This window comes from Coccomyxa subellipsoidea (assembly GCF_000258705.1).
Source record: "Coccomyxa subellipsoidea C-169, whole genome shotgun sequence".
NCBI classification, from domain to species: domain Eukaryota; kingdom Viridiplantae; phylum Chlorophyta; class Trebouxiophyceae; family Coccomyxaceae; genus Coccomyxa; species Coccomyxa subellipsoidea.
Genome location: NW_005178026.1, coordinates 178456 through 201267, shown reverse-complemented (window position 1 = coordinate 201267; position 22812 = coordinate 178456). Strand labels below are relative to the sequence as shown.

Genomic DNA, 22812 nt, shown 5'->3' with positions numbered 1-22812 from the left:
AATCTAGCAGACCGATTTCATGAGCTGACGAGATCTTCAAAGGAAGTCTTGATCCAAGAATTCAAGACTCTATAGACTATGTTATGACTAATTAGTGAGCTCAGTACGTACAGTATACTCGAGTACTCAGCTGCGGTTGATGCCCTCCTACAGGGGAGAGTTGTTCGTTGTGAAAGCATCTCATCAGGGACAATGGCTTTGGGAGATGGCCAATTTGCGCAATGTTGAACGCTCACACAAAGCATGCCAATCTGCATGCAAATCGCCAAGGCTTAACAATTCCCCGGTAGGGTCATTTCTAGGGGTGAGTATACTACGAATCCCGAGAGCTCTCAAAAGCAGCGTCTTCCGGAACGGCAAGCAGCGAAGTCTAGACATGATCAGGACTTGCTAACTTCCAGGGGGGTGTAATAGAGCGCCAATCATGCATTCCGCGCTGCAGCGGGAGCTAGGAGTGCTTGCTGTAGCTAGGCGCCTGAAACCCAATCCACTTTCTAGAGAGACACCCATTCCGATCTTGGGATGAGGGTCCGTACAGAAGGCTTTGCAGCGCTGAAAGTCGTCACTATTCTACTATCATGGAGTTTTGTATTTGCTCGAAAGCTGGAATTAGCCACACATCACCACCATCCTCACCCTGCAGGTACCAGTACTATACACGCATTTATTGTTAAAATTTTCCTTTCCAGCACGATCTGCTCTGATCTGACGTTAATTGATTCCGGTACTCACTAAGTTAACTTTTGCAGGTGCACCAGGGCAGAAAAAGCTGTGCGTGAGGCAGAAGGTGTACAGGATCGACGACAACGTCGTTCCGGACGAAGAGAGAGGCTGGCTGGTCGCGGATGACTTTTACAAGATCATGAAGGAGATGGATGAAACGCTCCATCCCTACGTGATGGTGCAAATCGATGGCGTCCCTTGCAGTGGCAGAGGATGCTGTCAGGGTACTATGATGCTGCGCCCAAAGGGCTCAGACGCAGACATTCTGGTGCACATGATTGACGAGTACAGCGAGTTTCTGGCAAGCCTTACCTGGACGCCCACCACTATCCTGGAAGGCGAGTACTTTTCTCACACAGACTTAAGTTCGCCCCACTGATGAGTGAATGCTGCATGGCCAATGAGTTCAGGACTAATTTGATTGTCTTAATTTAAACAATCAGAGGTACACTCGAGAAAAGCCACGTAATAAACATCCTCAATGAACTCTCACACAGAACAAGCTCAAAGTAAGGCAACACATCAGTTGATCATCTTGCTTTGCTCTGCTCGAACCTCACTGCATGCTGGCTTGCATGCATGCAGGCGGCGGCAACATGGGAGTAGCAACAATGCTACTGGCGCACATGTATCCGGTGGCCACCATTGTGACACTCGAGCCAGAGCCCGGCAACTGCTGGCTGCTGCAAGTCAACACCCGGGCTTTTCCCAATGTGAACGTTGAGTGCACCGGCCTCTGGGATAAGGATGCAAACCTCAAGATTGTGCCTTCGGATGACAACCTTGATTGGGGTTGGAGGACTCTTGAGGTTGTGCAGCCCTCAGCTGACACCATTACAGCTGCAAGCGTGCCAAGTCTGATGAGGAAGTATGGGTTGGCGGGGGGATTCGACTATGCAAAGCTGGATATTGAGGGGGCGGAGTGGAAGGTTTTCGAGGGGGATAATGCTAGGGGTTGGCTGGGGAGTTTGAAGCTGCTGAGTCTGGAGGTGCACAATCACATGGCAACCCCTGAGCAGGCGCAGCATCTTGACAGCTTCCTGCAGGGCCAGGGGTATTCAAAGTCGTTGCACGGGGAGTATGAGGTCTGGGCGGTGCCTGAATTGGAGCCCTACCTGCACTCGGAACAGAAGATCAAACAGAACAAGATGCTTGGCGGAATTTGAGAGGTTGTCAGATAATTGCAAGTAAAGTCGGAAAAGAATTTATCCCTCACAATTGGACTGCAAATGCCTGACTACAGTCTGGAAAAAGAACACTTCCAAGGCACATGTGCACTATTGTCTTTCTCCTTGATCGGTGGAAGGTTCTGTTTACGCTGAAGGCTCAATGAATTCCTCGAAGTGTTCCATGGAACATTGTGCGGCACACATAATCATGAGCTCAGTGGCACTTGAAATGGGCTGGACATGCTTGCCTGCAGGTTGCAAGTTTGCAGTGATGTGACTCAGTGATGTGACTCTACAACTACTTTGGCATGATTCTCACATGCACTCCTTGCTTACAATACCTGCGATTGCTCGTGCTTGCATATTTGATTGCTGTTTGATGATATTCACGACCTCGATCTGCTCTGCAGACAGTGCTCTGCACGTGTTGCAGGTGCACCACACCAAAAACTTTTGATCCGCCAAGGGCTGTCATCAGAAAGCACATGCGGCAAATCAGCCTTGTCAATATTCGCACAGTACGATCTGATGTTTTGCCAGGTAAGGGACTGCAGCAAGCCAGGGCTCATAGGCTTCCAAAGGGGATGGTCAGGACTGATGCTGCCTTCATGAATGTCAATGTGCACTTTGCAGCCGTCTGGGACCAAGATGCCCTCGGGTGCAAGGTCCTCCGATGACAGGCTGCCTAGGTGGCTGAGACTGCCCAACTCCAGCGGGCAGTCAAGGACCTGCTTTGCTTTGGTGCCTTTTGTCAGTACGTAGCTGAAGCCGCTCAAGTGCATCTTATGCTTCACTTCCACAAAAGCTGTCTGTGTCATGGCGTTGACAGCCTCACTTCACTCGGGAGCTTGGAGACTCTACATTACAATAGTGCTAGCCTAGCCTAGCCTACTGAGTACTGGTATGCAGCCTTTGTACATGTACAAAGGCTGCATGCATTGCCAATGCAACTGCACACGATGGCAGGGAAGCACAATCTCAACTGATACACAAAGTAGCAAAACCCGAAACCACTGGTTACCAACAGGCTTCCCCGAAGGCCAAACCCTTCACCCTGATCGCCAAAGTATCTTTAGCCTGTCATACATGTTGCGCCAGTTTTAGCCTTTTTTGCCAGCACACACCTTTTGCTTCACACCTAGCAAGGTCTCTCATGTACATTGTACAGTAACTGGCGGCCAAATCTCTCTGGAGTCTTAGTAGCAGATTGCACTTCATGCCATGGCGTCGATGTGATTGAATACACAAGTGTCGTCAGGTAGGTGAATATTGCACAGGAATCAGCTGAGGCAGAGACGACCGGAGATAGCTCACCAGATTCCAGGTGACTCCTCCTTCTCCTCTAATATCTTCAGATTCAGATTTGACTCTCCGTGGATGTCCGACAGGTGTGCGATACTTGTTGTAGCCATCTACTGTCCTTTTAGATGGAAAGTTGCGAAGCAGCTTTGCACTATGCAATCTAGAACTTCATCATAACGATGTAAATATACCATTTCGATATTTGCCTTACCAATAACACTTATTTGACCAATCCTATGGACCGCGAGGCATGGGGGACGTGAGCAGAGCCCAGAAGTAGGACTTATTTTTAGCCACAGGAAATGTCTTAAATTAACCGACAAATCCACTATCCAACTACAAGCAGCATTGTCAAAAATGTGGTGTCGCTTGAATCTTTGTTGCGTACTTTTGGGCCTATCATGATTGAACCTTCCACACATGCACTGGCTCGACTGCAGGGGCATGGAGGCCGTGGTTGTGGAAGTGTATCAAGGCGAGGCTAAAGTTGCCAGCGAGACTATATCGAGCCCTATCACTGCTGCTGAAGCGAAGGACGCTCTTCGTGAGATCAAAACAGCCTGGGTGGGCAAGCTGACAGAAGCCAATGGCAGCCTTGTCTTGGCAGGGCGGCGCGAACTGACTCCTGGCGCCATCTACCTTCTGCACTTGCAAGAGCAGACAGGTAGGTGCACTCCAGCTCTAGTGCCTGGTGGTGTCATGGCTGTTCTGTAAGGACCTGACTAGTCTGCAGCAGCTTGTGGCGGCCTCCGCTGCAGCTACAGGCAGCCATTTTGCCTTACTGCACTAGGAAAAGCTTGGCCAGAGCTGCACAGCACCGTTGAGATCCTGCTGTAGCTGCACAGTTGCCACCCTGTTTCTGCGAGCCTTGGCCGTGTTGGGCTTGATGCTACTGGCGTCTGCTGGCTTTCGGTGGTGTGTTGCTGGCAGTTGGTAGTGTGTAGCAGTGTGTAGCAGCAGCACACTTTTGCATGCTGTGTTTGTTGCTTGCACATATCGGCTCTGCGGTGTCGTCAGGAGCTGCACAGCTTACATGCGCTTGCTGCTACAGCTGACTTGCTCAGTGTTGTAAAGGTATCCAGGATTCAACATGTGTCTGGCAGTGCTTAGCAGCGTTTTAAACTGCTCTGTGCACAGGTGTTGCCTACACTGGGAGGGCAAAGCTTGTTGGCCATGAGTCAGAGGGGATCAAGGCACGTCTGGGACGTTACCACACACCCCGCCAGCAGACAGTGTTGCGCACTTGCGAGCTTGCAGACGGAAAGGGAGCGGTGCTCATCAGGAGTCCGCCTCATAGCGGGAAAACCTCTTTGTGCCAGTTGGTTGCAGCGGCAGCAGAAGCAGGGGTGCCTTGCACTTCGGGCGGCGGCTTCAAGGGCGTATATTACATCAGCCTTAGCTCTATGGCACAGCATGGTGGTCTGCCCGGGAAAAGCTTTGCGGAAATCTGGGAAAGTGCCTACCCGGGTGTCAGCTTTGACAGCATCTGTGCAGCGTCGCCGCCGCCATCCCCTGAAGGGCAGCTTGCTGGCAGCTCGTCACCTGACCGTCGGCCAAACCTTCTGCTGGTTGACGAGGCACAGGTCGGCTTCGGCCAGGAGAACGAGCTGTGGGACATCCTGAAAGATGCTCAGAAGACTGACAAACCCGGAGTGCGCATCATCATCGTATCCTCATGGGGCAGCGACGTCATCCAGCAGTTGGGGCCTGAGACGCATGTCCGCACACCTGGTGACTGGGAAGATGGCAGTGCAGTCATCAGCCTCAGGTAAGCCTTAGATGGCCTTGCAATTAACCTCTGGTTTGTCAATCCAGGGAGGTTGTTGGCACTAGGACTGGCAAACGGTTGATGGAAAGAAGTCCGACCGCACCTGATTGATAAGGGAAGCACACTGTAACATGTCAAAGCATGGCAGGCAAGCCTTATAGTTGCTTGGTGTGCACAGGCCCACAGAGAAGGTGAAAGTCTCCGTGCAACTGGATGCGGCAGAGGCCCAGGAGCTTTGGGACGGTTGGGTCGCCTTCCATGGTTGGACCTTCTCAGATAGCATCAAGGAGCATTTGTTGCAGCTCACAGACTGCCAGCCAGGGATGCTTGTCCATGCGTTTGACTGGCTGGAGGAGCAAGGCCTGCAGAATTGCGTCAATGTTGCACAACGCGAGGAGAAAGTGTTGCGGCTGCTGCTGTCGTCTGACTTTCTGCTGAGCTTTCAAAGCTTACGCAGTTTGATCAGGTGTGTCAACTTATTAAATAGTGTTTGGCTGGCACTCCATTCCCAAGCCATGACATGCCTTTTGGTGCAACCTGCCTTGGCACGTGCGGAAGGGAATGGGCACACATACACGATGTTTGTGCTGCCTAGGTACCGCAAGATTTTGGAGTCCATCCCGAAAGATGCAGAAGCGCGCGAAAAGAAGGAGGCTGCTGTGCAGTTGCTGCGTCTCCTGCTGGCCGGTTCTGAGGTAACCACTGTTTCATAAACAACCATTTTTCTGCTTGTTTGGGGAGTGTTTATAAGGCAGCTGCCCAAACGGCAGCTGGAGATCCCTTCTTCTACAGCCCTGGAATGCTGCTGATGCAGGTTTCTGCAGATGACATGACAGATCCTGTGCGTGAGTTGGCTGGCACGTTGGTGCGCTTGGGGCAGCTCGTGGAGGAGCGGCGCATGTTCAGCTTCCCGTCCAGACTGCACGAGGTGTTTTTTATGCGTCAACACTTCTGCACAACTGTTGGAGATTCTCAGGCTCTGCGTCAATTCGGGCATTGCCAGCTTCATTGCGATGGTGGTGGAGCGCATGTCGCCTGCCCAGCTGTCCAAGTCCTTCTCGCGGGACCGCACGGGCAATGTATACGAGCGACACTGGCAGAATGAGTTCTACAGGTAGGCTTCAATGGCTGTGCTATTTGGCCTCCTGGGGTCGCTTCAACAAGTATCTATTTGCCTGAGTAAATTCTGTTAACTTGTGACAGGGCAGCCATGACACTGCTTGCACGTGGCACACATTTGAGCCCAGATGCTGGCCGTCTGTTTGGCATCAACGGTTTTGTGGACTTTCTGTCCGACTTCAATTGGGCCATTGAGTTGATGCGAGATGGCAAGGATGCTTCTGGACACATGAAAAGGTGGGCCCCTGGTGATGCCTTTCGCTGATGTATTGCCTTGTCAACTTTCATATACATGGTCATGTTCAGCTTGTTGCAACCTCGGTGCCATGTGCAAAGGGTGGCGCGGCTGCTGTAGGTTTGAAGCTGGCGGCACGTACCACAAGCTTATTCAGGAAGGCCATGTTCACGACTTTGCGGTGTTGGACTTCCGGACTAGCCGCCCACGCACACCAGCCAAAGAACACTTGTATCACATCATCTTCGACCAGGATTACAAGATGGCGATGATCACGACACTGAATCAAGCTTCGCAGACGGTGCAGCTCCGAGATGATACGGTCTGAAAGGACAGATGACAATGCATGAGCGTCCTTCATGCGCAGGCAGGATATGGGGAAGCCGGACACTGTGAGAGCAACCGTGAAGAGACCGATGCTGATGTCAGTTGTCTCATTTCTGGGTGTCACAACCAAGTGACACAAATTTCCTGACCTCCATCAGCGAAGTACATGATCCAACTTGAGTAAGACATGCATGGACATGCCAATAGCCAAGTCAGGCTATGGCCTACCTCTCAAGACAGCTGTGAGCGGCTGATCTTTGTGGTCCTGCAGCTTTCGCAAACTCTGTAAAACAGCCATCCTCCTGCACCTTCCTCTTGAAAATTTCTATCCTCACACTGTGCGGAGCTGCAAGGACAGAAATCTGACCTTATAATAGGAGCGGCAGCCAGTACAGTGGCGTCGTGTGCAGTCTAAACGGATGGTGCAGTAAAATAACAACCAAATAATGCTTTTACAAAGTGCTCGAGAAGGGATTTAGTTGTTATGATAGGTGCACAGCTATGCATGTATTCATCGAAAGAGCAGACATTGCTAATATGAACATGTAATTGCCAAGAACATTAAGATTATGCTGTTGGACATTTACAATCATCTTGTCGATCGGCACAAATTCTGCATCTGTCGATAGGAAGGGACCAACCGCTGAGGTCCACATGCAGCAGCATAACCATCGAGGGCTACGAGACAGGGTGAGAAGCTAAAAAACGCTTCAACATAGTGCTACAGTAATGCTAATCGTTCCGCAGTGATATGACTGTGTATGGCGGCAACACTGGCACCCAAGACTTCAGTTGCTTCTGTCTACACACAAGCCATTACAGTCCCTTCTGGAAAGCCAAACAAGCGTGCTCACGTTATAAATAATATGGCAGGTGGCAGGATACAGGGCTCGTACTCAGCTCGAGAGATGGGACACAGCAGCATGGGAGGCGCTTGTGGCAGAGATTTCCGAGGCTGCAGAGCGGTCGCCCACCCCAGAGCTGCTTGCTGAGCAGAAGGCAGTGCTGGAAGAATTTTTGGAGATCTTTCCCACGGCGGTGAGCCCAGACACGCATGCAATCTTTGAAATCAATGGTGCAATTATCCTTTTAGTAGCTACAGCTGCTGGCGGTGCACCCAGGACAAACCTGGCGACAAAAGGCCACAAAATGCAGCAAAGCATGTCATCTGCCAGCGCACGTTTACACATGCATGCATAACACATGTCTCAGCATGGGAGCCATATTCTGCATGGATGAACCCCCTGTGCCACCCGCGCACTGGAAATATAGCACGTGCAAGCTGTCACATACCTAGAGAGTCTCAGTAAGGTGTTATGTGATTTTGAGAAGTGCGAGAAGTTCTGGATGCGAGCTGGGTGTGCTTTGCTGCGTGCAGGCCCTCTATTGGCAGCGGTATGCAGAGGCGGAGATTCGAGCAGGGAATGTGTCGGGCGCCAAATCTGTGTTCAGCCGCTGCCTGCTGACCTGCCTCAGTGTGGACCTCTGGCGGACCTACCTGCGCTTCATCAAGCAGGCATGCCGCACAACATACCAATACATCAGTTTACAGCACTATTGGCAACACAGAAGTGACGCCGTGTGGCAAGTTGTCATTTGGCCCTAGAGATGCCATTTTTTCATGCCCTGTGGGAAGAAGCTGAGCCTTGATTAAAGTTTAGGACGTATAGTCAGGCTGGAAAACTCTCAGAAATGCATTTCTGGAAGAGAGGCAATCTCACTAGCTACCGTGTCAAGTAGCTTGCAAGCACCAGTAATGTGTGCGAATCAAGGTTCACTTGCTCAAACATTCAGGACAGTGAGCACCGCTGCGCAGACAGCGCGGGAGACTTGAAGAGTAATGCTCGGGAAAGCATGACTGACCCCGCTGTGCTGTGCTGCGCAGATCAATGAGCCCAGGGGTCCGGATGGAATGGACGAGGTCAGGAAAGCCTTCGAATTCACACTTGACAAGATCGGCGCTGACATTGGCGCTGGCCCGCTCTGGCAGGAATACATCGCTTTCTTGCAGGTAGGGTCAATAGTTCAAAGAAAACAAACTGTCCAGAAATCTGACCTGTGAAGAGACATCTCCTCTTCAGTCTCGGCATTTGCACCTCAAATTGTGCCAAGTGTGCCATTTGCAACAGCCGCTTTGCTTTGATCTGCTTCCTCTGGGGGCTGCTGCAAGTGATTGCACCTGCCTGCAATTTCAGCTGCCCACATGACTGCTAGTGTGAACTCAGATGAGGCTGACGAGCTGAGATGTATTATTATGTGTTATTCATTGCATTGGTGGACACTGAAGTATGTTGGTGTGATTAGGGGCCGCCGGTCAATTCGCCGGCGTTCCTGACGCTGTTTTCCGGGGGCGTTGCCGGCCAGGAGGACACCCAGCGATTCACCTTGGTCAGGTGCGGTCGGTCAACCCTTGTTCCGCACCCAACCCCTCAGACCCTACCCTTGGCCCCAGCTTCTACGTTTCGCTCGCTATTGCAACTTTTAGCTGCAAATCGTCTGAATGGCATTCTCCGTATCAGATTTGTATGTGAGCATGCATGCACAGGAACAGGGCTCTGACTTTATTCAACGATGCCTGAATTAATGTTGCTTCCTCCAATGTGGACGAGCCATGCTCTCCGTCTGCAACCGTAGCATGCATGCAGCAAATGCAAACATGTCTGTCAGGCTTTCTGAGTGCGCTGAGTGCGAGAAGTGCGCTCAGAAAGCGCAATCCTTAGCTCAATGGCCCCCTGCTATCCAATTGAATCACTCTTGATTACATGTTGGGCAGGCAAGCGAATCAGCGGGCGCCTTGCCCTCTCAACAAAGCATATATTTACCACACATGCACACCTGACTGTCAGCTAACCTTCAAAATCAAACATTCTGACTGGAACTTGCATAATTTGTTAATTTACAGGCGGGCGTATCAGCGGGCGCTGGTTGTCCCATGTGCCTCGCTGGAGGCGCTGTGGCGTTCGTACGAGCAGTTTGAGCAGAGCGGCTCCAACAAGGCCCTCGCGCGCCGCATCCTGGACGAGCAACGCCCCAGGTGACCCTGAATCTGTTTTTCTTTTTTGGCTTTCTGTGATTTTTGGGTGTTCCTTTCTTCTTATGAAGCTATCCCGGCGCCGAAATTTCCTTGTCAGGAAGCAGGACTCCGGCTGACCTGCAGGTCTGAAAAAAAGTTTTGCGTGAGCTCATGGTTCATTTTTGCCTGTGAATGTTTTGTCTGAAAATCCCTGGGGTGCAGCAAATTTGTCTGTCCCTGAGCAGAAGTGACACCTGCATGTAATTGATTGCAAACTTCTGCCATCAAATCACTACTACTTTGGGTAATGAAAATGATCAACTTTTGGGGGCTGAACAGATATCAGGCGGCTCGGGAGGCCTATGCAGAGCGCGCAAGATTACTGCAGCCAATAGCACCTAACGCACTCGCCGTGCCTCCCGGTGAGCCCATCTGCTCTTTTAACATGTTTTCGTTGGAACTTCAAGCGTATCTATCAAGTCCTCTGCATTCAAGACCCCATCTTGCCTTCAATGCAGCCATTGTGGTGCTCCCGTGAACGAATATTATTCTCCTTTGGTATGCCAGATCTTTCAGCTTTGCATCAATTCCCGCTCTTCTGCCAGCTTGCATAAGCGGCCGAGGTCTTTTACACTCCCCAACGTTCCATGACTAGCTGGGCCTGTCTGTACATCCTGCCCTTCCTACCAGGGGCATTGATTTTAGCTGGCACCTTAGGGTCCAGCGGATTAAGTTCCTGACAGGGGAGTATAAAGGGGATCAATCGATGCGCAGGCATGGGCGGCCTTGCGCAGGCGTCGCAGGCATCTGCATGGCGCGATTACATAATGTGGGAGCGCCAGAACGGGCAACGCCTGGACGGGCCTCTTCTGGCAACGCGCGTGGCACTCGCCTATGAGCAGGCGCTCATGCCTCTGCGACATTTCCCTGAGGTAAACTATTCTGAATAAGCGAAGAATTGGAGGTCGCACAAAGACAGACACCTTCAGTGAGAGGCCAGATCTCGGCATATGAGGTGCAGCATTGGAACGTATCATGATGCATGATGCATGTGCTCATGGCCTTTTGCAGATATTCCCCGAGGCATTATCTCTCATGCCTGAGCGTTCTGATGCTCCTACATGTGACAAGGGCAGCGATCGAGTGTCTCGGGGTAGATTGTTGCAGCATGCGGCTCCAAAATATGCTGCAACAATATCCAAGTCCTGGGCACGCTACCATGATGGCCTTGCGGACCGTGTGCATCAGATGCTGCCTCTTGTATGTGGAATCTTCGCACATATCCAATACACGCATTTTGTGCTTACTCATGCTGAGCGGGAAAGTCTGAGTAGCTAAGTTGCGTAGGTGTGGCTGGAGTTTGCCAGGTGGCAGGCGGCTGAGGGCGGCAGCGGCCCGGCCGCAGCCGCCTCAGTCCTCGGACAGGGCAGAAAGGTGACTGTCCTTTGTTATCCTTTCCTATTTTGGGGCATCCCTGACGCCTCAATCAGATACATTGGAGCATCTTCGCATCGTGTGTCACGGGAGCATTTCTGAACACAGCGCCATTTCTAGGAACGGTGATGGCCCACCATCATTGTCACAGCTGCAGTGATGGCATCGTCCAGGAATCTCCTCTCATTCCCTCAAACGTATGCCTCTCCCTTTGGCGTGGCCAGTTCTGGAAATTGCCCTGCATCCTGAATGTGTGCGCAAATTGCTCCCAGCTGCAGTAAGGGCAACTGCAGCTGCCAGGGATCATCTTTGCTTGTTGCAGTTGTTGCATCTCGGCAGAGTGTTTATGGTATCCCTCTGACTGTGAAGACCGAGGGCCTGTCTCCTGAGGGTGTGTGCATGCTGTGATCAGGCGCTGTTCAGCTGTCTGCTGCTCCACTTTGCGGCGGCAGATCTCGAGGAGTCCCGGGGGAGCACCGAAGCCGCGCGCCGCGTCTACGAGGACCTCGTGGCCGGCCTCGTGCCAAAAGAGGACGCCCCGCCAGACCAGGCGGCCAGCCCGCAGGTGCGCGCATGTGCCGCGCTGATGTCATCGGTGTGTGTCACTTGGTGTGTCCTGCATGGCCTGCGCATGGCGTGCACATGGGCCTTTGCTTCTGTCGCACCGCTGCAGCGCGTATGTGCCTTTGCTGACATCTTTGCCTCTGCATCTTCTACCTTCTCTTTGCCCTTACATTGCATTCACATGTACCCTGGTGTCAGACGCCGACAATCTCGGTATGACAAAGGTCTGTCATTTTTCATGTCAAGGTGGACGGCTGCCACTTCCTGAATGGAGCTGCCTATTTCACAGTGTTGCAGTTGGCTGGGACGGCTGGTATTGCTGATATTGAGCAGGCTGTAATGCCATAAATTTAGCAATGCTGTTCTGCCAAGCTGCTTATAAGAGCAGCACATCAGCATTCAGAAGCCAAGAGACATGCAGCATGCAAAGTCTGGCAGTTGCTATCACAAGTTCAAATTTTGTGTTGCACAATGTCAAAGTTTGCAGCCTGAGACGCAATCTCTCACCTGAAGCAGCTGCCAATCTTCCTGACATGATAATTTGCTGCCACAATGCAGGCAGCAACACTGCATCGGCAGCTGCAGCCCAATTTGCACTCTTCCTTTCTTTGAATGCTTGTCCACTGCTCAGGGCTGGGGCACGCAAGTCATTAGATATTTGATGATCAACTGTTGCTGTGTTGTACAGCTTTCGCCAGAGCTGGGCGGTCTGGCGTGGGTGCAGTATATGCGCTGGTCGCGGAGAGCCGAGAGCGTCAACGCAAGCCGCAAACTCTTCGTGCGCTGCAGAAAATGGCCCGAATGCCCCTGGCAGGTACATTTCCAGCTTTGCAAGACATGCTGTATTCATCACCAAACCTCTGATGCTTCGCATGCAGCTAGGGCCCTTGACAAGCACATGTACACTGCCAGGCGCGATTCTCAACATAGTAGTGGCAGGCGCAATGCTCTCACTATCAACATGTGTCCATTTCACGCACGCATACCTCTCTTGGATTCCCTGCAGAGCGGCCACTCTTGGGTGTGGACCCTTTGGACGTGGATGCAGCCTGCTTACCTCGATTTCTGTATTGAAGAGTTCAGCACAACTGTATAGGAGACAGATATCGGAATGTGTATGCTTTTTGCTTTTCTTAAGGTATGGCTTCAGGGTGCTGACAACTCAGGTGCTCTGATGTCCCCTGTCCTTGCTTGAGGCGCGACATCAGGCCGTCTCAAGTCTCAAAGGCCCTTTTTCTGGTCCTGCGACAACACAAAGTGCTTGGCTTCTGCTTAAGGAGGCGTTCAGTAACTAGCACTTGTCCGTCCAGCAGCTCATACACCCTTTATTGTTCTGTTGCATGGGGAGTTGAGTACAGCGATTTCTTGCCTTTGCAGGTCTACGCAGCGAACGCACTGATGGAATGGCAGTCGGAGAGATCAGACAAGATCCCACGCAACATTTTCGAGCTCGGGCTGAAGGCCTTCCTGGGCGAGGCAGGCTATGTGCTGGCCTACGCTGACTGGCTGCTCTCTATTGGTGACGCCGACAACGCAAAACAGCTTTTTGAGCGCGCTCTGGCGGCTGCGGCGGCGGCTGCGGCCGAGGGGGGGAATGACCAGGGGCTGCAGCAGCAGCTGTGGGACAGATACATCCAGGTGGGGGTTTAGCTTCATTCACCAGCGATTTTCAGAGTAAAAAGTGCAGATTAGAGGTCCCGGGGTCACGATAGTGCTGTTAGAAAAAGCCCATTGGGCTACTCTATTTGGCCGGCTGACACATTAACAAGACTTTTGTCAAGTTCTTCTCTTTGCGCTCCTCTCAGCGCGTTGCCAGGTTCTTCTCAACAAGAGTTTTCTGACTCCAGGATTCTGGCTCAATAGAGCGTCGCATGTGCACTTGAGGGATAGAAGTGGCCAAGTTAAGACACAAGAGTAGATGGGCTAGTTCGGTCACTGATCAATTCCAGTCCTGTCGCACCTGCTGTGTCCCGGATAGGACGTATACTGCGGCCCCCGACAATGGCGTATAGCCTGAAGAACATAAGTAGTCAAGAGCTCTTTGGCACATCACATGACATCAGAGGGTGAATAAATCACAGGTGGAGTACCAGATGGGCAAGTTTGGTGCGGTGGCTGAGCTGGAGCAGAGGCGGAGGGGCGCCCTCGGAGACCCGCCCCCAACCGACACAGTCCGCTTGGCGCTCCTCAAGTACAGGTAACTTCTTCAGTTTCTTGAGCACGACTTATGCTGCTTCTGTTTTTTATCTAGACTTTACTGTGATCATCCCATGCATATGGGTCCTTTGCTGTCCACTCCCTCAAAGCACAGGTCAGCTTTCTGCTTTTTGTCCCTGGGCTTTGCTCCAAGCAGTCCATGCAGACAGGTCATATAAAATCCACTTCAAGTGCTGCTCTGCTCTCTCCTTTCTTCTCACAGCATTGCACACACATTTGCATGTGAGATGCCCGCTGCCATAAAGCATTGCCTGCCTCAAAGTTTTCTAGCTGTGTCACTTTCTCTTGATCAAAGCAGCCAAATACTCCCCCTAATCAGCACTACTGTGCGTCCGGTGGCCTGCAACAAATGCCCTCAAGTGTCCTAACTTTAAGGCACGAGAGCCAACGGAGCCAGCTTGACCTCTGAGCGTGGCAAAAACGTGCAAGACATTTTGTCTAGGGGTGGAGATGTTGTGTTGGAGCCCAGAGGCAAGGGTGAAAAGAGGGGCTTTATGCGCAGGTACATGGACCTGTGGCCGTGCACAGACGGCGATCGGCAGCATCTGATTCAGTTGCTGGGGTTAGGGTCAAGCCCCCCGGCCTCTGGGGGCGTCGTGCCCGGCCAGCCGCCACTTCAGGCGCCGCCTGTGCATGTTCAGGCGACGGCGCCGGCTCCGGCGGCGTTCCCTCCTCCGGCGGCGGCGGTGATGCCAAATCAGGCAACGCCGCCGTTGCCTGGGGGACTCCGGCAGCCACCGGCAGGGGGGCCTCCCCCCGTCCTGGCGCCACCGCCGGGGGGGCCCCACCAGCCCATCACGCAGATCCCCCGCGAGCTCGGCAACCTCATGAACGCTCTGCCGCCTGTTCATGTAAGCATTTTCTGGTCTGTACGTTGCAAGAAAGTCTCACAAATCTTTGTGAAGCTCTTTTGGCTTGGTGTCAAAAGAGAAGAAGGGGTGTCTGAGAAGGCGTGCAGGGTGCGGATGCTCATGAACCTTAAGGACACCATGATGATGTGCCAATTTACAGTAGCTTCGAAATAGGAGTTGTGAGGGGAAGCAGCTATTGCCGAGATATGTGAGCCTGCAGGCATTGCAGGCAGTTGCCCAGTGACACTTCAGATCCTTTGGGGAGCAAATCTTGCAAGAGAGAGCAGTTGTCGCTGAGATATGTGACCCTGCAATCAGTCATGTGCACCCAAATTGGAGGCATACCTATGTGGCTCCTTCAATGTATTGCTCCGCAGCAGACCTGGCAAGGCAAACCACTTGATTCTGAAGTTCATTTGACAAATTTTGTAATGTATTGTCCTGCAGGCGTTGGAGGGGAACCCGGTGGACGTGGACGCGGTGATAGAGGTGCTGATGTCAGCGGACCTGTCTCCAGCGGCGTTGGCCGCCTCCGAGGCAGCCGCCCTCGGCCTGAGCTTCTCGCCACCTCCCCAACAGCAATCCTCGCTGCCACCTCCGCCAGGTGGACATCGCATGCATGCACGCATAACCTAAACCCTATAGTAGTATAGCTGTTCCAGTAGCATTGCAAGGAAATGTGACTTCAAGGGCCGGGGGCCACATAGATAGGGCACGTGCAGCCACCCCTGCAGGTCCGCTTGGCTCGCTGACGCCACCACTGATGTGTGCGCTGAGCATAACAATTTTGAGCACATTGGTGGCAGACTTCAATCCCAAAAGGCTGTAGATGCCCCTGCAGACCTGCCTAGCTCAATGTTCTCTGGGACATCGGACACTTTGCACTTTGCACTTGCAGCGCACTGTTTGGCAGGCGAGCAAGCCAGCGGGAGACCGAAGAGAGAGTGGCATGCTTTGCTGGGCGATCACTCTTGTTTCCTTTGGGGTGCTCTCAAAATGGTCGGCTTGCATATCCACCTGTGCCGGCGCATGACTTATCTCACATCCCGCGCTACATAGCTCAGCTCAGCTTCCTGGCAGCTTTGCAGCAGCACCCGCTTTAAGAAATGTTCTGGGTCTTCATGATGTCAGAAGATATATACCGCCGCTCACCCTTTCCCAAACGATAGAAAATACCCTTTTAGCGACGTTGCTGCTTACTGCAGTGCTGCGGCCACCGGATGCGGGCCCGGCAGATCCGCGCAAGCGGCCGTGGCCGGACGGCGCGGACGCGAATTCGAATTTGAAATTTGAGGCCGGTGGCGGCGAGGCAGGCAACAATCTGGCACCCGCTCATGACGTGTACCGGGCTCGGCGGAAGCAGCGAACGAAAGCCAGCCCGCTGCATGGCTGATGAGTCATGGCTGATGAGTCAGCAGTGATGACAGGGGCCAGCGGCCACCCCAATTGAATTTTGACTGAGGTCTCATCAGGCCGATCTAGATCTCTGATTAGATCTCGTTGTCATTTCGAAAGTGAGATGCACAGCTGAGTTGGAAAAGACAGATACACACTGTGCCTGGCAGGGCGCACTGTGGCCACAGCAGCATAAGAGTGACCGTTCATCTCAAGCTTTGATATTTTGCTGACGAACACCCAATCAAATTGATGCGCATGCTGCAACACTGTGCGGAGTGTGGTGATTGTAAAATGGGCGCATCTGCAGTTACATCCTTGACATTCAATTGGCTGGAATGGAAACTACAGAAAGTGACTAATCCGCCACGTCACCAATGTCAGCTCGAAAGTGAGATGGACAGCTGAGTAGTGAACTCAGTTCACCCCGACAAATTTCACGGTTCGTGAGCACACATGAGAAGCAACATCGGGAAGCGGCAGCAGACGTACAGCATGTCCAAGCTTCTAATGTAATGCATGCTCTGCTGGGCACTAGTGCGGTGACATTGCTTCTGTGCACTTCTTTTGTGCACTGCGTTTCTGCGACCTCTGCAGAAATTCTTCCACTTCCAAACCCAGAAAATGCTTTCACCTTTGACGACCCTCTCCAGGTGGGTCTCTTGGCCGTGGACAACGTGGGATGTACAGACGTTGGAATTCAGTCTTCATTTGCCAGGAAACGTACTGCTGTAGAAGTGCAGCGAACCATACTGCTCATATAATCTTAAACGTAAGATTTAGGACAGTAATGAGGCAACGAAGTTGAAAGACAATGCTGCGATGCGCAGGGTCTGGCGCACACGTTGAAGGAAGCTTTGTTGGAGCTGCAACACAAGAAATTGAAGCAGGTACGTGAGTCTTCGTCACAATGTTATCTAGAAATTTGCAATCGAATACATCAGGCAGACTGTGCAGGAGTAGCAGGTGAAGTGCAGTGTTCTTATCAGGGCATTCAAACTGTGAAGGTCGCATAGGTGGTATCAATACGCAATAAATCTTGTACAATTGTTTTTGTAGACTCTGTTGGACCCATCTGTCCATTTTCCTGTGCTCGCACTCTGACACAAACTGTTCACGGCCTGGTCTGCTTGCAAACAAACATCAAGTCAGGACAGTGAAAGAAAAGTTGCTCTTGTGCTCAGGTGACCACAACACCTTCGCCAGAATCGACAACTCCAGCGGCTGCTTTTGAGACATCCACCCCTGCACCCTCAACCCCGCCGCCAACCACCCCTACAACCCTAAGTACAACCGCGCTACCCCTGCCTACATCCACTCCAGCTCCCTCGACCAATCCCCCAACCACCCCACCAACGCCGACATCGTCAGCCGCTGCTGCCACAACAAGTGCAACCCAGCCGCAGACAAGCGCCGCACCTGTCACAACGCTAACACCCGTCCCGACATCCTCTGGAACCTGCATCGCCAGGGGCGAACTCTGTGGTTTTACAGGCCAGCCTTGCTGCAGCGGAACCTGCCGGAGCACTGGGAATGTCACTAGCCTGCCCCGGTGTATTTAGGATCGATCATGGTCTGCAGTCTGTGAGGTTGTGAGTGGGATGGCCGGCCCATGACAACTAGCTTGTTTTGTGATCGGCTTGTCACATCTAGGGTGCACTGCGCAATGTGAGAACTTGTGAACTTTGCGGGAGCGTCTTTGTGCGAATGATTGCCACGGTGGCCAAGGAACTTCCAGGGTCTTGTATATGGTCTCATAGTCTCCGCAATGTGCCACATACAGTGTACAATGTTTGATCATCATGATGCCATCATGATGATCAAACATGATGCGTGATGCGCAGATGCACAATTGGTTGAACTTCTACAAACAATGACATACATGGCATTGCCTCTTCATGGGGCCATCTTGAACTGTACAGCTCGGAGCCCTGAGAGCATTATGTCACCCAACAACTTGATCACAGGATCTGTGAGAAAATCAAAACTGCGCTTGCTCAGACGGACTTTCTGTGACTCAAAAATTAGATTTATGCCTCATCACCATGTTGTGCATCATGATCAATACCCTTTTGGCTTCAAGCTGATGTGCTGCTAGTGCTGCAATAAGAACAGGTCAACTTAAATGAAGGCAACCATGTCATGATGCCCTCTACGCCTTGCAAGAACAACGCATTCGAATCTGCATTCAATATGCATCAAATCTAGAACGATTGATCATTGATGACTTTGTCACCGCTCTTCAAGGATGTCCGACAGCACAACACTGGCTGCCCTCATTCGGATTATTCCCCTGTAAGCTTCCCGGGTGATCCCTCAAAAATATAAACATGATTATCAAATGCACATAATATAAACAAGCATCACAAAAGGTCCGCCTCGCTAAGCTCAATCCTCACCTCTGATCATACTCCAAACAGGAAGCAAACATCCAAATTCGACAGTGATGTCAAATAGGAATCTCTCAGCATAATTTATAGATATTTTTCTTCAGATGAGTAGGGCGCTCCTCCAATGTACCATTTTTGCCCCTTTTGCTATCTATTGTCCCTCTAACTAGAAGTCTATCTGCACATAAAGGCGCCCAGCTGGCTAGCCACCCTACTTGGGTGACCCTAGCCATGCCTGCAAACAGAGCTATGAGTCAACAGAAGAAGCTAATGGGCTACTGTCTATCCCTTTTATGATCTCAAATGAACATTATTGATCGTCACAAAAATTCCCATCATGATATCACTCACATAATGCTACAACAGCAAGTGGGCACGCTTGGGCCTCCATCACCCTGGATGCTATCCTCTCAACCCGTCAAATCCCCATCAAATTTTATTTCTAGTGGGGCTGCCCGCCGCTCACACCCTCCTTGGCATCAGCCTCCCTCAGTTGCAGCTGCCGTGTAGGGGCAGGTTTTACTACTCCTTGCTGCTCTCAGATGGATAGCATACTGGTCCCTCGTGGATACTAAAACCTGATCAGTCATCATTGCATCATATTGACTGACCCTGGTCAGTCACCTGTGCCATGCCTGAAGTGGCCCTGCATGTGGAAGCGCCAGGTGTGCTCGGGCGGCGCCCGGTCAGCAATCCAGGTATGGTTGACAGTGTAGTTGTAGAACGTGGACAGCGCCAGCTGGCCGTTAGTAAGCGTCGGCGCCGCACAAGTGGCGTCCGTGTGCAGCAGGTGCAGGCAGCGCAGGCCCTCCTGCGCGCGTAAGTAAACTTGCATTAAATCTCAAGACATCTAGTCACCAAGCAACACTGTGATGCGGACTCCAAAATGCTGTTCAAGGGGCAGAAAAACAAGCAACAGGCTTGGTCGTGCTGCTGTCCCGCTTGCTGCAGCGGGGCAAGGACTTTCAGCACAGCAGTCTGGAAAGCTCAGCTCAACAGGCTCAAGAGTCCAAAGACCGCAAAATTAGCCTGCAGGCTCGCCGCTTGCAAATGTTGAGTTAATTAATGCAAGTTGCAGAAGTGGGCAGAAGTGCTGAGCACATGCGTTGAGCACAAAAGTGCTTCAACGGATTGGATGCTGCACGCACAGCACAGCGCACATCTAGCTACAGGCATTTTTCAGGTCACCTAGCTACCGTCAAAGAATCAGCTCTGATCCACTGCATTCGCTTTTTGTTCCGTTCTGTTTCGCATGTGTGACCCTTGACTTTTGCACATGATGAGGGACGGGTGTATTTACCTGGGTGTACTGCGAGGGGTGGGTGCACTCGTCGATGGGGGGGACCTGCTGGGAGGTACGCTGTGACAGGCAGCACAGCGTGGGGGACCGCAGGGCAGGATCCAAGTAATCCCTCACTGCATGATCCCACTTGAATCCGATCATGGCCGATGTGCATCCCTCCATGTGACACAGCCGCCGGTCGTCGTACCATGACACATTGAACGCCTTCATCAGCGCTCCCACCATCATGTCTGCGTGCAGCAGTCACATGCCTGATTTCCTTGAATTCTTCATTTCTACATGTGTCTCCAATCCATGGGGATCAGGTGCGTCGGAGCAGCGCTGCTATGACGGCTTTCCAACCTGGAACGTCTGCGCGCTGCAAATGCACCGGGTTGATGAAAGGTTCTCATAGCCACTCAAGTGACACCAGGAGTCACAGAGGCCAGTTATCCCAGGTGCTGGATGTCTGCAGGCAGCAGGCTTGCATCCTTTTGAAGCGCAGCAAAACGCACAGGGGCCTTTGCACGATCTCAGTTGAAAGCAATTGTTTCCGTATTTGAGCCCTTGCACATGCCTTCCACTGAATGGCTGAGGCCGCATACACCTGAACGGATGCTGGCAGATTTGCCTATGCAGCACTCTTCTGCTCGGATATGGCGAGTGACAGAATACATTGACAGCATAAAGACGCAATGGTGGTGTGCACATGCTAAAGCAGTGTGCCTCCGGGGCCGCAGAGTTGCTGCAATGCCTGCATTCCCAAGATTGGCCTGCTTTGCGCAGGTGCTTGCAACGAACACATTCAAACGACCCAAAGACTGGTCTAGATGGTGCAGGCTCTGCACAGCATGACGATAACATGTCATCTGGGGAGGAAGGGGTTTAAACTTGGATTTGAATCTGAAGTTGAAACAGGAAGACTGCTAACCTTCGGGGCCGCCGAGCCGCGGCAGTATGCCGGCGCGCAGAATTCCGGAGGTGACTCGCCCGCGCAGCGCATAGAACGGCCCCTCCGCGTACCGGCTGTCAAATCAGAATTCGAATATGGTCATGAGAAGCTATTGCAAGAGAGACCCTTCATTGCACAGATCAATTGAGCAAGGCAAGCAAGCATGCACATGCACAGTATTGAATCCTGCACCCTGCCAGAGGAGGCGATTTTTTGGGATCATTTTCCTTGTAAAGGGTTTTCACAGCCCGAAAAAGGAAGTTCCTGGGATCTATCATTTGGCAGATGGATGAATGTCGGACCTGTTGTCCTCGGCAAAGATGGGGTGGTGCGGATCGTGCCACCGCGCAGAGGGATCCGAATTATTCTGTGCCCGGCCGCGCGACTTGAAGCACCCGATGTACTCTGCACGCAGCGCAGCGCAGCTCAGAAATCAGTGATATTAGTCATGTCTACGCAAGACCAACCCTCTCTATCGAGTCAAGTCTCCACTTCATTGGACAAGTGGTGAAAGACAAAGCTGCTGCAAAACAGCCTGGCTTGAACCAGCTAGCGGCACACAAGCAAGTGTAAGACAGGGGAGCACAGGGCAAGATAGCAATCGGTGCACCTTCCAGAACAACCTTTCACTGTAAGCTGACGCCACAACCTATCCATGCATGTGGAATAGGGATGAGCAACCTGGCGGGTGGCACATCCTTTCCAATTCAAGTAATGTGAAATATGCAGAGGAACACAGCCTACCTGCTCCCATGTCCGTCCACTGGTCGAGAGCGATCGCTAATCGGTCCAGTCGCACGTAGTTGTCATCGTCGATCTTGATTACGTAATCCGCCTCGAAGCGCTCCTCAGCCAGCCGCCACAGCGCCAGCGTCTTGTACGACAGCGCCGAGTAGTCATCCTGTAGTCACCCAGCTTGATAGTGCATGGGTTCAAAGATTCATAACCATGGTTGTGCCTGCCGTGGGTGACTCCAGCTCACAGTACGCAAGTTTGTGTGCAAACAGCACAAAAAATAAGTTGGCTTCTCCAAAATATCATGCGCAGAAGCTTCAGAACAGTCTGTTTGAACAGTGCAACACCTATCAACGACTGGTACCATGCTTCATATCTCTGATTTGCTAATGAAGGGACTCAGCCCTGCAGCTTGCAGTGGCCGCTCGGACAGGTATTGGTGGGCAAGGCTAGGCTGAGCGGAAGCACGTACCCTGAGTGGGATGTGCAGAAAGGCGCCATGCGCAGCTTGCTCCTCTGCTATTTGCTCCCGAGCCTCTTCTGGCGCCTCGCCCACTGCAAACCGCATGTGGATACCTGTTTCCTGCTCCAACCTGGGACATCACAAGCTGTGCTGTAACACTTGCTATCCTGGATCCCCATCAGCTGCTCTGTGCTTGTGCCCTACCAGCAGCTGACTTCCAAGAAGCAGCTAACGAGCAGCAATGCCAGTCTAAAATAATGCACTGGATGCTCGTGTGATCACACTCGCTACCTGTCCAGCTCCTGCTGCGTGCCAGGAAACCAGGTCTGGCGCAGATGCTGTCTCCTCTCGGAGTATTTCTCGCCAAAGCCGCTCTGCACGAACAGATCCAGATTTGAGTGACCGTACATATTAGAAGATTAATTGCAATGTCGAGATTGTGGCCACCCTGCTTGTTCCACAAAGACGGGCTCACCATCACTGCCACCAGTGCCTTGACTTTGTGTTTCCCAGCGCCCTGCTGCCCCAGGTGCGTCGAAGACGCCAACTGTCGGTGGTGATCCTTTTTAGGGTCTACACTAAACCCCTGAGCTATGCACAGTGCTGGAAAGAGCAGGAGAATGCAAAGGCTGGCCCTTCGCAAAGCTTCCCCTGCCGCCATCAGCCCCGTCCGTCTCGATTGCGCCAAGACCGGATTGTCCCGTCGGCACGCTGAAAAGAGCTCCAAATGTTAACTTCTACGGGAAAACAGCCTTGCAAGCGTCAGATGCGACTCGTTGTGTACCGGTCAGATACTACTATAAGGGTACAGCCCATCATCCGTGTACCGACAAGAGCGAACTCTTCCATCCAATCCAGCCCAAATCAAATGCA

General features: G+C 52.1%; 3 protein-coding genes across 3 annotated transcripts; 2 read left to right on the top strand and 1 right to left on the bottom strand.

The window, feature by feature from the left end:
- The first annotated feature begins 373 nt into the window (after positions 1-373).
- COCSUDRAFT_34113 (hypothetical protein) lies at positions 374-2043 on the top strand. The gene is made up of 3 exons (XM_005644337.1): positions 374-643; positions 750-1061; positions 1309-2043. The coding sequence occupies exons 2-3, from the start codon at positions 953-955 to the stop codon at positions 1887-1889; spliced, it is 690 nt and encodes a 229-aa protein (XP_005644394.1). The 5' UTR covers positions 374-643; positions 750-952; the 3' UTR covers positions 1890-2043.
- Positions 2044-7624: 5581 nt separating this feature from the next.
- Positions 7625-13217, top strand: COCSUDRAFT_2050 (Suf-domain-containing protein; the record flags this gene model as incomplete). The annotated part of the gene is made up of 10 exons (XM_005644336.1): positions 7625-7681; positions 8022-8222; positions 8538-8654; positions 8948-9036; positions 9546-9677; positions 10405-10588; positions 11004-11090; positions 11503-11655; positions 12343-12468; positions 13032-13217. Coding segments are annotated over 10 exons (1332 nt in total), but the record flags the coding sequence as incomplete, so codon positions are not given.
- Positions 13218-19123: 5906 nt separating this feature from the next.
- COCSUDRAFT_44269 (hypothetical protein) lies at positions 19124-22600 on the bottom strand (the record flags this gene model as incomplete). Its single annotated transcript, XM_005644335.1, has 8 exons — positions 19124-19318; positions 19808-20040; positions 20721-20815; positions 21044-21146; positions 21486-21642; positions 21949-22069; positions 22231-22313; positions 22415-22600. 8 exons carry the CDS (start codon positions 22598-22600, stop codon positions 19124-19126), a joined length of 1173 nt encoding a protein of 390 aa, XP_005644392.1.
- Positions 22601-22812: the final 212 nt, after the last annotated feature.

What these genes read in the sequence shown, in the direction of transcription:
- COCSUDRAFT_34113 (XM_005644337.1), top strand. Translation starts at nt 953, where the DNA reads ATGATGCTGCGCCCAAAGGGCTCAGACGCAGACATTCTGGTGCACATG. An exon ending in GCCCACCACTATCCTGGAAG is followed by an intron (nt 1,062 to 1,308) that starts GCGAGTACTTTT and finishes GCATGCATGCAG; the next exon opens with GCGGCGGCAACATGGGAGTA.